The 14,076-nt window shown below is 41.9% G+C and overlaps 1 protein-coding gene across 2 annotated transcripts in view; it reads right to left on the bottom strand.

Annotated features, from left to right (window-relative positions):
- SHISA9 (shisa family member 9) overlaps positions 1-14,076 on the bottom strand; it is a gene marked incomplete at both ends in the record, with an annotated part of 297,762 nt that overhangs the window by 23,786 nt on the left and 259,900 nt on the right. For both annotated transcript variants that reach the window (XM_079719897.1, XM_079719898.1), the window contains one exon: positions 1,838-1,993. In XM_079719897.1, the coding sequence (XP_079576023.1) occupies positions 1,838-1,993 (156 nt within the window). The remainder of the gene's footprint in view (positions 1-1,837; positions 1,994-14,076) is intronic.

Genomic DNA, 14,076 nt, shown 5'->3' with positions numbered 1-14,076 from the left:
TGAGTTGTTTTGGGTAATAGGACCAGTTCAAAAAGAAAAAGACGTCTGGGTGGATTTTTTTTAATGCAAAAGAAGAATCAAGTATAACAGCAGATGCTCTTCATCACCTAAATGCAAGGCTCAGAGAGGGAGGTGGGCCACTGAATAGTGCATGAAGGCTCCTGCAGTTACATTGGCACAGATGCCCTGACTCTTTCTCTCCTAGGCAACAGCTCCCTTCTGTTCCTAGTAATATCTGAGTTTATCTGAACACTTTTAGGATGTATGTGCTCTGCAAACACACAATACGGAATAGAAGAAATCTGTGGTCATGGGTGTAGATGAGGGTTGAGGTGGGTGGAGAAATTCAACAGGAAACGTGGGAGATTACTATGTAAAGTCTTACGAGGCTTGGAATTTAGGCAGCACAACCTGTGCCCTCAGAATTATAAGCACCCCTCAAACCCTCTTCAAATGGTTCCATTTGGAAATCGTGGGAGATTGAGGGACATGAATTCCTAAAGATGGACTTCTGGTTCAAACGCTAAGCTCCAAGTATGTGCCTCGCCCTCTGTTGGGCACCAACATGCTTGTTTTATGAATCTGATGTCCGTAGACCGTGGTTCTGACAGCAGCCTAGACATGTGATCATGTCTGTGCTTTGGTTTCTGTCCTGAGTTTGTGATAGAATTAGGCTATTTCATACTGGAATTGATCAGCACATGTCTCCTGTCCCATCTCCAACGAGGAGCTTGGCAGTGGGGAGAGGAAATAGGATGAGAAGCTGATTATAAAAGAAGGCATGGGGTCTGGGAGTCTTCTGCCCACCCCAAAGCTTGACTTTGCTGTGGGTGCTGCTTCCATCCTATAGAACGGGGCCATGAGTCATTTATTTAGGAGCCTGGGTCACCATCAGACTCCCTCATGTACAAATCGGGGGAATGGACTGAACCCCAACCCACCCAGGGCTGTGGGAAGGGAGCAGCAGGAGCATAGGCTCTGCAGCGATAAAAACACAAGTTCAAGTTGCCCACAGGCTGCTTGATTTGGAGCAAGTTAAATTAGCCTCCCTGAGTCTCAGTTTTCCTAATCTGAAAATTGGGGCAATACTTATGCCTTCCTCTTTGGAGCACTATGAGAAAATAAGACAGTGTCTATAAAAGGGCCAATACAATGTCTGGCACTTGATAAGAACTCGGGTAATAGGAGCTCCAGGCTCCCCCCACCATCCCCCAACACCAGAAATGTTTACGTCTGGAAAAACAGAAGTTCCCTGAGATAGGAATGTGCAGGCTTACTGACTTCTCCGAAAGGCTGGACTGTGTGGGTGGTGAGTGTCACACTTAAAGGGCAGGGGGTTCGGAGACCAAGTGTCCTGGATCTTAAGTCCAGGTTCCCTGAGGATTCGCTAGGGCAGACAGTTGATGGCGAAGGGGCTGAGGTATCGGTATGACCCAATGAGTATCCACGTTCTCCTCCTCCCCGCCCCCCGCCCCACACAGCAAGGTAGGACTTGACCTGGGGCCGAGAGAAAGCAGCTGAGGGGCTCTGGTCCTTAGTAAACTGTGTCCCAAGCAAAGATACCCAGAATACATGAGAAAGAGACAGAGAGAGAATGAGACAGAAAGAAAGAAACAGAGAGAAAGAGAAATAGAGAGAAAATTTGAAAGATAGATAGATGATACATAGATAGTAGATGGATAGATAGATGATGGATGATAGATACACAGATAGAAGATAGATAGATAGATGAGATAAGAAAGACAGAAAAATGAGTAGAAAAAAAGTAGGGGATAAGGAAATCCAGTAGTAACAGAAAAGTACAGGAGAGAGAGAGAAGAAACAAAACAGCACTTACCGACAGCCTTCAAGGAGGCGTACTTGTTGAGCTCTTTGCCAGGCGGCTGCTGTTCGTAGGGGTTGGAGATCTGGCCCAGGCTGGGGTAGGAATGTGGATGGCCCATCTGCTGCAGCAAAGGGGAGGTGGGCACCGCGTTGTTCATCTGGGTGGTGTCTAGAAGTGAAGAGAACAGACGGAGATGGTCACCAATGGGGCAGGACCTTCTGCCCACCCCCACCATGGCCACATCCCTTGAGACCAAAACTCCACGCCCTTTGGGGACACGAGAGGGAGGGCAGCCGAGGATGGGCAGGTATATCGGCAACAACCAACTCTGCATTGGAGAGCAGCCGAGGATGCATGGGTAAAGAGCAAAGGATTCCCCTAGAACACTTCCATCTCCCCCCAGGTTAACATAAGGTCCTATCACCGCAGGGGCTACTTTTATCAAAGCAATATACATATAAAAAGATGACCAACTTCAATAACAATCAAGGAAATGCAAGTCAGGACAACGGGAGGCCACTCCCCTGCCAAGAGATTGGCAAAAATTAAAAGGACTGAAGGACACCAATCTAGCAAAGATGTTGGAAACTGGACAGTCTCATAAACTCATGGTGGACATATGATTTGCTGTATCTGCAGAAAGGAATCTGGCAGTGTGTATGGAAATTTAAAATGCATGTGTATGTTGACCAAATAATACCACTTCTAGGGATGGAGCCGTCAGAAATACAAGCAACAGAATGTGAGGATATTTGTTCAGAGGTGTTCTTTGCACCATGGTTTGTAAAGTGAAAAATAAAAACCACACAGAAACAACCTGAACTCCTATCAATGTAGGAATGCTTAAATTATTGTACATCTATATTAGGTACATAATATGTGCATACATATGATAGGCTATCATTCAGCTGTTTAAAAAATGAGTTAAAAATCAGTTAACTATACATGTCAGACTGGAGAGTTTCTTATGGCTTATATTGTTAAAGGAAAAAAAGCAAATGTCAAAGTAATGCGCATAACAGGGCATTTGGTTTAAAGAAAAGAAAATCTGTGCATATTTTTGTGTGCTGTGGTTTGCAAAGACTGAAAAAAATAGGTAAAAACACACAAACTGAATATTGGCTCCTTAGAGGGACTGGAATCCATGGGGAAAAAGGTTCAAGAAGTTTTCTCTCAGGAATTATTCTTTGAGCTGTTAAGGGCTTCTGTCTTCACCCTGAGAACAATGGGATGGACGGACTGAAGGCAAGACTGAAATGGGAGTCACAGAGTCCAGGTGAGAGAATTATGGCTCAGCTTCAGGCAGGAAGCAAGGGTTCCCTCCATCTTCATGAAGCACCTCTGAAGATCCAGATCAACATGGCAGTAGTTGCTGGCAGTGCCTTGAAAGATCCCCTTTACCAGCAGGTGCACCCATTTCCCAGCCACTGTGTCCGTTGCTCAGAACGCACAGGTGCCCCTAACATCCAAACAATTGTTCTCGGCTGATGGGAGCCACCATCCTGGGCTTAATCTGCTTAATGTCCCTCACCCTCAACACTCAGGGTAGGGGACAACCAATGCCCAGCTGACACTAAGGTACCAAGACCAGCCCTTGCCTCAAGGTGGGGATAACTTTATGGCACAAGGGGGGCTCCAGAGCTCCCATGGGTTGAGACAAGTTTAGAGCAGGGGTCAGCAAGTTTTCTGGAAAGGGCCAGAATGTAAATAGCTTAGGTTTTGCAGGCCATCCAGTCCAGAGACGACTTGACTCTGCCCTTGTAGCAAGAAAGCTGACATAGACATTATGTCAGTGTGGCTGTGTGCCAACAAAACTTTATTTAAAACTTTATTTACCGGGGCTTCCCTGGTGGCGCAGTGGTTGACAGTCCACCTGCCAATGCAGGGGACACGGGTTCACGCCCCGGTCCGGGAAGATCCCACATGCTGCGGAGCGGCTCGGCCCGTGAGCCATGGCCGCTGAGCCTGCTTGTCCAGAGCCTGTGCTCCGCAACGGGAGAGGCCACAACAGTGAGAGGCCCGCATACCGCAAAAAAAAAACAACTTTATTTACCAAAATAGGTGGCAGCTGAATTTGGTCCACGGGCCATAGTTTGACAACCCCTGGTCTAGACTTTATCTGAAACTGAGAGCCCCATCCCCGTGTGGCTCCTTTATCTTTCCTATTTTATTTCCCTCACCCTAGAGAGGTGTGTGTGTTTTACTCCCTCAGGGTCTCATACACCTGAACCCCTCTCTCAAGCACTGCTTCTAGGCAACTCAACCCATGACATATATAGAATAAGTTTGGCTTTAGAAACCAATACACTCGAACGGAAAGAAGCAAGGTTACCACAGCTGAGACACAGAGATAAGGAGAGTATTTTTATCACTGCACATGCATGGGCCATCCCACAAGCCCAACTGTCTAATGGGAATATCGCCAAACATAAGCCAAGTCGCCCAGCCGCTGGCCAGCATCTGAGGAGGCGGGCATGTCTCTCTGCCATGATAACTTTTTGGCTGGGATTCAGCTGGGGCAGAAGAGTCCTAAGATTAATGAAGTCATGGTGGAAATGTTGTCTCATGTAAATTACAGCTCTCCCTGTAGCCTGGACCCCACATCCTCTGACATTTTCCTCTCCAGAGCAACCTGCTGGGGAGGTCTGTCTGCTTCCCCTGGGCATGTCAGGCCAGACATGTTTGTGCCCAAATGTTGGTGTAATAGGAAGTGATTTACTGTAAGTTCTCATTGTTTGCTGCTCTGTGGGGTTTTTACCCACACAAACACACACACACACGCACACACACACTTTTTTTTTTTTAGTGGACAGCTACTGTTTTGTGTATTCAGAAGTACCAGTTCCAGGCACTCTGCTTCATCCCCATTTGACTCATGTGATGAGCTGCCAATCACTGTAACTCTCTTAGTTTGGGTTTTCCCAGAAGTCACTGAGATAAGGACTCAAGTACAAACATATTTGGGAGGTGACGAAAGGCAATACTGCAGACAAGGGATGAGGGGGTGAGATGGGAAAGAGAAAGAGGCAGATAAAGGGTGCAATGCCCAGCAAGGGGCAACTGTGGAGGACGGGAGTTTAATCCCACTCTGGCATTCTGGTAAATGGCTTTGAGTGCATGCCTCAGAATTCTGTCAGCCCATGGGCAAGTGAGCCCTTGAGTATTTATGTGCCAGCTCCCATCAGTCGTTGTTTGAGGGCTGCCTCTGGGAGACAGTAATTCCTCAGCACTTGTAACCTACCATGTTCATGGGCAGAGTGAGCTCTGGTAGCCAGAAAAACTCTTACTCAGAGATGTAAGTAAGAGCTGGCAGTTGAAAATCAGGCCAGTAACTCACCCTTCTGGTCGCACAGTGAGCATGTGATCCAAGTCAGACCAATCACAACACCTCCTTCTCCTCACAGTGATTGGGCCAGAAGTGAGCATGTGATCTAGGCTGAGCCAATCAGAGTCCTTCCCTGAATTTTTTCTATTGGGAAGCTTTGGAGTCAAGGAGCCAGGAGGCCATGAATTCAAATGAGTTTGAACCTACCATGTGAAGAAAATCTTTCTTCATTGTGAAAGAATAAGGAAAGAAGCAGAGGAGATAGGGGAGCCCCTTTCTGAAGAAGCTAGTGTGCTTTGGGTTTACTGTCACGTGCAATGTAAGTTCTGACTAGTGCAATTGTTGTCCGGAATCCCTCTGGGAGGCTGGAACTGACCAGAAGGGAGGCTTCCCATGGGGCCTGCGGAGTGCACCAAGGTGGAACAGGCATTAGCCCTGGATTTTCTACAGAGCTTCAGCAGAAATTTCAAACAGCAAATTGACTGAGTAGTGCATAGAGAACGCCCAAGGACATTCATAAGTTAATTAATATCTTAATGGCAGTTTTTTTTTTTTTTCCTGGAAATAGACCCTTAACTAGTTACAGAGCTGACACCACCTAAGCCCATCATCCAGTGCGAGCCCTTACTCCCATCTCTTTGCTCCCTCAGTCCCAGATTCCATCCACTATTTTCAAACTCTGTTTCCAGTCCTGCCAGGGGAAATGCTAAACACTTCATTAAAGAAAAAAAAAAAGTACAGAGATATTCCTTACCACTAGGGATAGCCTTTTATATTCTTAAACAGAATACTCCATTATAAAGCATTTGCTTTTGGATGATTTCTCCCAAGTCCTGAGCTAACTCAGGGGCAGCGAGTAGTTACTTAATGCAAGTGGGTAGGACTGAGATGGCCCACCAAAGTGATCCATCACAAAGGAAAATGAGGCTGCCCCCGAGTCACATTCCTACTTTCACATTCAGAACAACAGGAAGCAAATTTCTGGCAGTTTTAGACAGTCATTTTTTGCTAGCTTCCAGGCGTTGATTATTCAGAAATACTGAAATCCAGGCTAAAAGAAGCAATCAAGAATTATTAAACAGACATTGGCGACTGGGTTTCTTAAATGTTATTTTCATTTTACTGAGCAGGAGGATGGACCAGGCCTGGCAACCCAGTTTTTCTGTGAGTTTTCCACACATAATATCCAGCTAAGGAGGACAAACAAAAGAGTAGATGGGAGGTAAGCTCAGGTTGGCATGCAAGAAAAATAGAATAGGGTGAGTGAAGAGAGAAGAGTAGGTTATAATGTGCAAATCCTGACCTTGTCAATTGAGAGAAGAAGCATAAAGATAGGAGATAACTATTTGAATGTATGTATATATGTAGTATGTATATATGTCCATGCATGTGTATGTATTTATATACATATGTACACAAATATATAATATAATGTATATTATATATTTTATATATTATATAATATAGTATATAATACATACACTAAGTATATATACTATGCAAAAGAAATTATATATATAATTTATGTATTATATATTATACATTTTATATATAACTATGTTTTATGTATTATGTAATATAGTAGGTATTTGTATATGTACACACTTATATAATTATATATTATCAATTTTATATATTATATAATAATATAGTATATAATATACTAAGTAAATATACTATGCAAAAGAAGTTATGTGTATACATAATTTATATATTTACTATATATATTTTACATATAAATTATATATATATGTGTGTGTGTGTGTATATAATTTCTTTTGCACAGCCATGACCATAGAGGGAATCCAGTAGGACTGGCCATGTCTTGCTCCCAGCAGTATGGTTTCTCTTCTAGATACACCTCAGCCCCAGAGATATCTTATCCACCTCACCTCTGTAGAAAGGTACTTTCTACCCAAGGTCACAAAAAAACTTTCCCTGCCTCATTATAATTTTGCAATTCCTTCTGATCCTTAGAAATAACTGACAAGAACTTGCTGTTCTGGGATGCTGCATTCTGTTAAGACCCTCAGTCAGCAAACAAGAAGTTGATAACGTCCCCATGTTCTCCTTCCTAAGACAGAAAATGGGCCTCACATATTTGACAATCATTTTCAAAGAAAGTTAAAATACACTTACTTTATATAGAAGTATCTGGCAGACTTACACCAAGGTTACCACCATGTAAGTACTGTTATGATGTGGTATATCTTAGCTACTAAACAGACTAATGAATGCAATCCAGATAGGGTCATTAAGGCAAAAATGCTAAATTACAAACCCTGGGATGATGCTCTAGTTTTCTTAGAGCAAAAGAGGCAGATACCAACTATTAGAAACTAGACCAGTTTGGCTCACCTTGGAGGAAAGGCAACAATGGTAAGTTTTCCAAGGCATATCACAAGGAAGAATTGCATAGAAAGGCACAAGATGGTCAAAGAGTGCTGTTCTGTGGAGCATATATTATGCTCCAGTCACTTGGTAATGAACTTTTCATGTGCTGTCTCCTTAAATCCTCATATCAATCCTGTGAAGTAATGATACAGGAACAATATATCTTTTAAATATTTTTTTTATTGTAAAACAGTTTTAGATTTACAGAAATACTGCAAAGATAGCACAGAGAGTTCCAATATACCCCGAACCCAGTTTCCCCAATAGGGTACATTTGTTACAATTAATAAACCAAGACTGACATATAACTATTAACTAAAACCCATACTTTATTCAGGTTTCCTTAGTTTTTGCCTAATGTCCTTTTTCTGTTCTAGAATCTCATCCAGGTAGCACATTAAATTTAGTCATCATGTTTCTTTAGGTATCTCTTGGCTGTGAATTTCTCAGACTTTTCCTTATTTTGATGACTTTGACAGTTTTGAGGAGTACTGGTCAAGTATTTTGTAGAATGTCCCTCAACTGGAATTTGTCTGATGTTTTTCTCATGACTAGATTGCAGTTATGGGTTTGGGGGAGGAAAACCATACAGATAAGGCAACATTCTCATCATAACATATCAAGGACACATTCTATGATGACATCATTATTGATGTCATAAGTATCAATATTGCTGCCTGAGGCAGTGTTTCTCAAATCTCTTCCACTATAAAGTTCCTCTATTTTTCCCTCTTTCCATACCCTACTCTTTGGAAGGAAGTCACTATACCTAACCCACACTTGAGGAGCGGGAAGTTATGCTCTACCTCCCTGAGTACAGTGTCTACATAAATTATCTGGAATTGTTCTTCATAGCAGATTTGTCTCTTCTTCACCATTTAATTATTCAAATATATATATATATATATATATATATATGATATATATTAGTGTGGACACATGTATTTTATACTTTGGATTATAATCCAGTACTATTTTATTTTGTTTTTTCACTCAAATTTCCCCAGGTTTGGCCATTGGAATCTCTTTCAGTTGGCTTCTACATTCCCCCCTGCCCTTTTTTTGGAGAACTTTCTTACTTTCTAGCAATGCAAGATGCTCCAGGTTCATCTTGTTTATTTCCTGTCCCATCCTAGAATCCATTTCTCCAAGGACCCTGGTTCCCTTTCTTGGAGAATGGTGTTAGAAACCAAAATCTGGGTGCCAAGTGTGCTCATGGCTTCTAGTGCCTCTCAGTTGACTGAGTAAGGAAATCTATGTGTGTATACTGACTCATACTTATATACATATCTATAAATATTTATATATGTAACCATCTGTGTCTATATTAAGCTTAACATAAATTCATCCTGATATCTCCAACTCGAATCCATTATCACATGGATCAGTCTAGCCTTCTCCTCTTGCTCATTTATAACCTCCCACCCCAACAATGAGCAGCCTGGCTCCCATCCTCCACCATCCATTTACTTAGTTGTTTAATTCCATGTTTAATTATACATGTCTAGCAATATCAGAATTGTTAACCCATAGCCCTATGGGAAAACAACTGTACCAACTAGACCGCAGTCTTAAGGATAATGTATTTTTCAAATTATTAGTGTGCTTTTCTCTTTCGTCTTCCTGAGTATATGAGTTTTACCTCAGATGGCCCATGGCATCCATATACCTAGGTAAGCCTAGGAAATTAGGATTTATTAAAGAAGGAACACAAAGAAAAATGGTGATGATATTGATTAATGATAAAGAAGGTAAAAACAGTTATATACATAATAAACAGAGAGGTGTTATTATTTCATATACAAACTAATGTACTATCCCAAGAGTCCCTATGAGATACTATTACTAACCCCATTTTGCACAGAGAGGTTTTGTGATTTACCCAAAGTTACACCACTTGTAAGTGGCAGAACCATGCTTTGGACCTGGCAGTCTGACTCTGGAATCTGTGCTCTTAGGCACTTCCTTACTCCCTCTAAAGGAGCTAAATGCACATTTCTGACATTCAAAAAATGACCGTGCAGCAAGAAAATAGTAAAAATTTTAAGTCACAATATTGACTTTGGAAGGTAGTTTTTACTAAATTCCTTTATCTCTACTCTTTGGCATATTAAGGACCAGTCTTGGTTGGCAAGACCACAGAAGTTTTTGGCAAGGGTGGACCAGAGAGGAAAGGGATGGGAAGGCTCTGATTCTAGAAAATTGTGAGAATGAAAAAAAAGAGAGAAATAAGGGGGCCTAAGATCATGTCTCTCAACTTTCCCCTTTTGGTCTTCAGACCCAGGTGAAGGAGAAGAATGATGGATGAATTGAGGGTGGTGCTGAGGGCAAAGACCTCTTGTCCCACTCTGCTGTTTGGGATTTTGGCAGAAACTCATGGTGAAGAAGCTCTGAGCTACCAGGGGGTAGCTGAGCCTGTTAAGAAATAAAGTAGTATAAAAAACGAAAACTAGAGTTACCATATGATCCAGCAATCCCACTCCTAGGCATATATCTGAAAAAGATGAAAACTCTAATTCAAGCACTATTTCAGCACTATTTACAAGCACTAGTTCAGCACTATTTACAATAGCCAAGACATGGAATCAACCTAAGTGTCCACTGACAGATGAATGAAAAAAGAAGATGTGGTACATATACAATGGAATATTACTCAGCCATAAAAAAGAATGAAATCATGCCATTTGCAGCAACATGGATGGATCTAGAGATTATCATACTAAGTGAAGTAAGTCAGACAGAGAAAGACAAATATCATGTAATATCACTTATGTGCGGAATAGTTTTAAATGACACAAATACACTTATATACAAAACAGAAACAGACTCACAGGCATGAAAAACAAATTCGTGGTTACCAAAGGGGGAAGGGGGGAGGGTTAAATTAGAAGTTTGGGACTAACAGATACACACGACTGTACATAAAAGAGAGAAAAACACAAGGGCCTACTGTATAGCACAGGGAACTCTATTCAGTAGTTTGCAATAACCGACAGTGGAAAAGAATCAGAAAAAGTATATATATATAAACTGAATCACTTTTCTGTACACCTGAAACACTGTAAATCAACTATACTTCAATAAATAAATAAAGTACCAAAAAAAAAAAGAAAAAGAAATGAAGTGGTATGGTCTGAGTACAAGATTGTCTGGTTGGAGTTCTTCAATGACCCTCATGTACCAGAAGGCCTGGCAGCAGGGGTCCTGCTACAGAACTTGTCAGTGTGGGGCAATGGTCCCATACAGTGGCATCGAGTGAGTTTCCTTCCACTTTCTTTTACACTTTCTTTCCCAAGTAGATGGTTAGCACAGCCCAGCTCAGACAAAAGTCATATACTCAGAAAGGCCAAATAGAAAAGCACATTAACCACGTGAAAAAAATTACCCCTGTTTCTCTAAGTATTACAATCCTATTTTACAGATCAGGAAACAGAAGCTCAGAGAGGTTGAGGTGCTTGTCCAAAGTCACACAGCATGTTAGTAACCATCTGGATTTGATCCCAGGTTTGTCTAATGGCAAAATTGGTGTTTCCTCCACTAAGCTAGGCTGCCTTTAGCATGGACCAGGCTCAGCATTAAGCCTCCCCTATGAAGAGAGACTCTTCTGTCTTGAGTATCTTTCCTTGTAAAATTTCTCACTTAGATGAGTAAACCACTGGCCTTTTTGTTTCCTCTTTTATCCAGAGAACAGAACTTACTGTTATATCTAGAGAACAAGCTGGGCTCGCCCATCCTGAGAATCCCCTACTGCCTTGTGGAACCCTGTGCTCTGACCTCTCCCACTCAGCTCATCCATCTATTCCTCCTCACATATTTGGGTGTCTACGGCGCACCAGGCATTGTGTTTGGTGGACAAGTTCTAGCTCTTACACTGCTTACTAACTAGAGGAGCTCATAACATTTTTCCAAAGGTTTTTTCACACTTGAGAAGTACCACATTTCTGCCTGGCCCACAAGGCCATACTGATCCTGCCCAGGGTCCTTCTTCACCCCGACTCTTTCCAGCACACTCTCTGTGCCCCGTAATGTAGCCTCAGCAGACTCTCTCCACAGACCACACCATCCAGAACAACATAATGAAAGAAGAATGGAGTTCTGAGTCAGTCAGCTCTGCATTCAAATTCTGGCTCTTCCATTTCGCAACAGCAGCTTTGGGAGGTGTTATACAACTGACTCTGTGAGTCTCAGTCTTCTCAGTTCTAAATTGAGGACCAGAACATAAACCCTCTCAGGGTTCACTGTGAGGTTTAGAGACTGCACGTATACCATGCTCAGTGTACACGTGAAACATAGTAAGCATCCAACATAGTGTAGCTAAAGCTTTATGGCTTCCAATAGTCAGGGAAACCAAGACAACGTGATGAGTGGCCGTGAGAAGAAGAGAGTGTTAGGTTTCCCTAAGGCGCTCTCTGGGCTCAGAATTCTTGGACACATTCCAGATTATTTAGTTATCTCAGAACTGGACAAATGAGAGAGAATAACAAGAGATATTCCTGTGGGAGCCAATTGCACTGGTAATTCTCTTAACAACAAAAAAGAGAATAGACATTCAGAAATTGTAACAGAGCTCTGGCTTTTAGCTCTGTTTTCCTTTCTATCCTATCCAAACCTTTACATCCAGCACACTTTTTAAGAGAAAACCTGAAAATTATAGTTTGAAACATCATGTAGATTGTTCTCTGGTCACAAGCAAGCAAAAAAAAAAAAAAAAAGAATCAGATCAAACTCAAAATTACCCTGAACTTGTCAAAAGAGAACATAGCAGGCTAGCCTCTTACCAAAAAAGGCTGATGTAAACAGAGAATTAAATTCATATTATTGAATCTTGGTGGCAGGGGGTTCAGAGGGAATTTGTGATAGAGAAAAAATGAACATATATCATTGGAAAACCTTTGGCCAATTGGGCATGCGTGTTACCCAAGGGTTTATATTTTTAAGCATGCAAAAACATTTTTTAAAATTTTGAGCATCTAGGATGTGAACATTTTGAAACTGGAGTTGTTAAACAAATATTTATTTAATGTTCACTTCTGGCCATCTTGTGTGCAGACTCTGAGGGACAGAGATTCACTTCAAATCTGAGGTTGTGCTCCAAGGAGATGCAAGCCTAGGATAGGAGGCAGATCAAGAACGACACAGGTGAGAAGGAAAGTTAAAATCAGCATGGTTAGTACTATGATACAGCAACACACAGAGTTCTGTGAAGGCCCAAGGGAGGGGGCACTTAACCCAGGTTTAGAAGGTCCTTTTTGAAAAATACTCTCAAAGACAGTAACAAGAGGACTTTTTAATTTGAAGTAGCATTGTGTCTGTTCAAGAAGCTGCAGTTTATTGGCATCACTTCTGAAATAGGACATCTCTAAGGTGGTTGAACTCACCATTGATGGCTCAGCATCATCATTAAAATATCAGAGGTGGTTGTTTTATGCTCCAAGCAGCCATTTCCCCAGAAGTCAACTTGATGAGCTAGTGTAATGATGGATGTTTGTCCCTTCACTCAGGACAAACATCCATCATTACACTACTTCATGAAACTGACAGATAAATGGACAGAGAAATGGATAAAGAAGATACATATATGTCCCACATCTTCTTTATCCATTCATATATATATATGTGTGTGTGTGTGTATTTATACACACACACACACACACACGGGAGTTTGGGATTAACATATACACACTACTATATATAAAATAGATAAGCAAGGACCTACTGTATAGCCCAGGGAACTACATTCAATATCTTACAATAACCAATAATTGAAAAGCATCTGAAAAGGAATATATATGTATAACTGAATCATTTTGCTGTACACCTGAAACTAACACATTATAAACCAACTATACTTCAATTTTTTAAAAAGGTTAAAAAATAAATTTAAAAACAATTTTTAAAAAAGATTAAATGAGGGCTTCCCTGGTGGCGCAGTGGTTGAGAGTCCGCCTGCCGATGCAGGGGACGCGGGTTCGTGCCCCGGTACGGGAGGATCCCACATGCCGCGGAGCGGCTGGGCCCGTGAGCCATGGCCGCTGAGACTGCACGTCCGGAGCCTGTGCTCCGCAACGGGAGAGGCCACAGCAGTGAGAGGCCCGCGTACCGCAAAAAAAAAAAAAGATTAAATGAGGTCATATGGGTGGGCCCTACTCCAATCTGACTGGTGTCCTTAAAAGAAAAGAACATTTGGACACAGAGATGCACAGGCAGAGGAAAGACCATGTGAGGACATGGCAAGAAGGCAGCCATCTGCAAGCCAAGCAGAGAGGCCTCAGAAGAAATCAAAACATGCTGACACCTCGATCTTGGACTTCCAGCCTCCAGAACTGTGATAAAACTAATTTCTGCTGTTAAAAAAAAGAGCCCCCAAATGGAAAGGTTGTTTCATTTCTGCTCCTTCTTCTCCTCCCTCTGTGTCCTCCTCCTCCTAATTCCACTGATTTAAGTTTTCTTTTCTCCCCCATCATGGTCAGTCTGTTTTATCAGCTGCATGGTGAGTAGCAGCCAGCTGCCTTGGACTTTATTGTTTTTAGTC

This window comes from Hyperoodon ampullatus (assembly GCF_949752795.1).
Source record: "Hyperoodon ampullatus genome assembly, chromosome: 14".
In the NCBI taxonomy this organism is placed as follows: domain Eukaryota; kingdom Metazoa; phylum Chordata; class Mammalia; order Artiodactyla; family Ziphiidae; genus Hyperoodon; species Hyperoodon ampullatus.
This window is presented reverse-complemented; position numbering and strand designations above follow the sequence as displayed.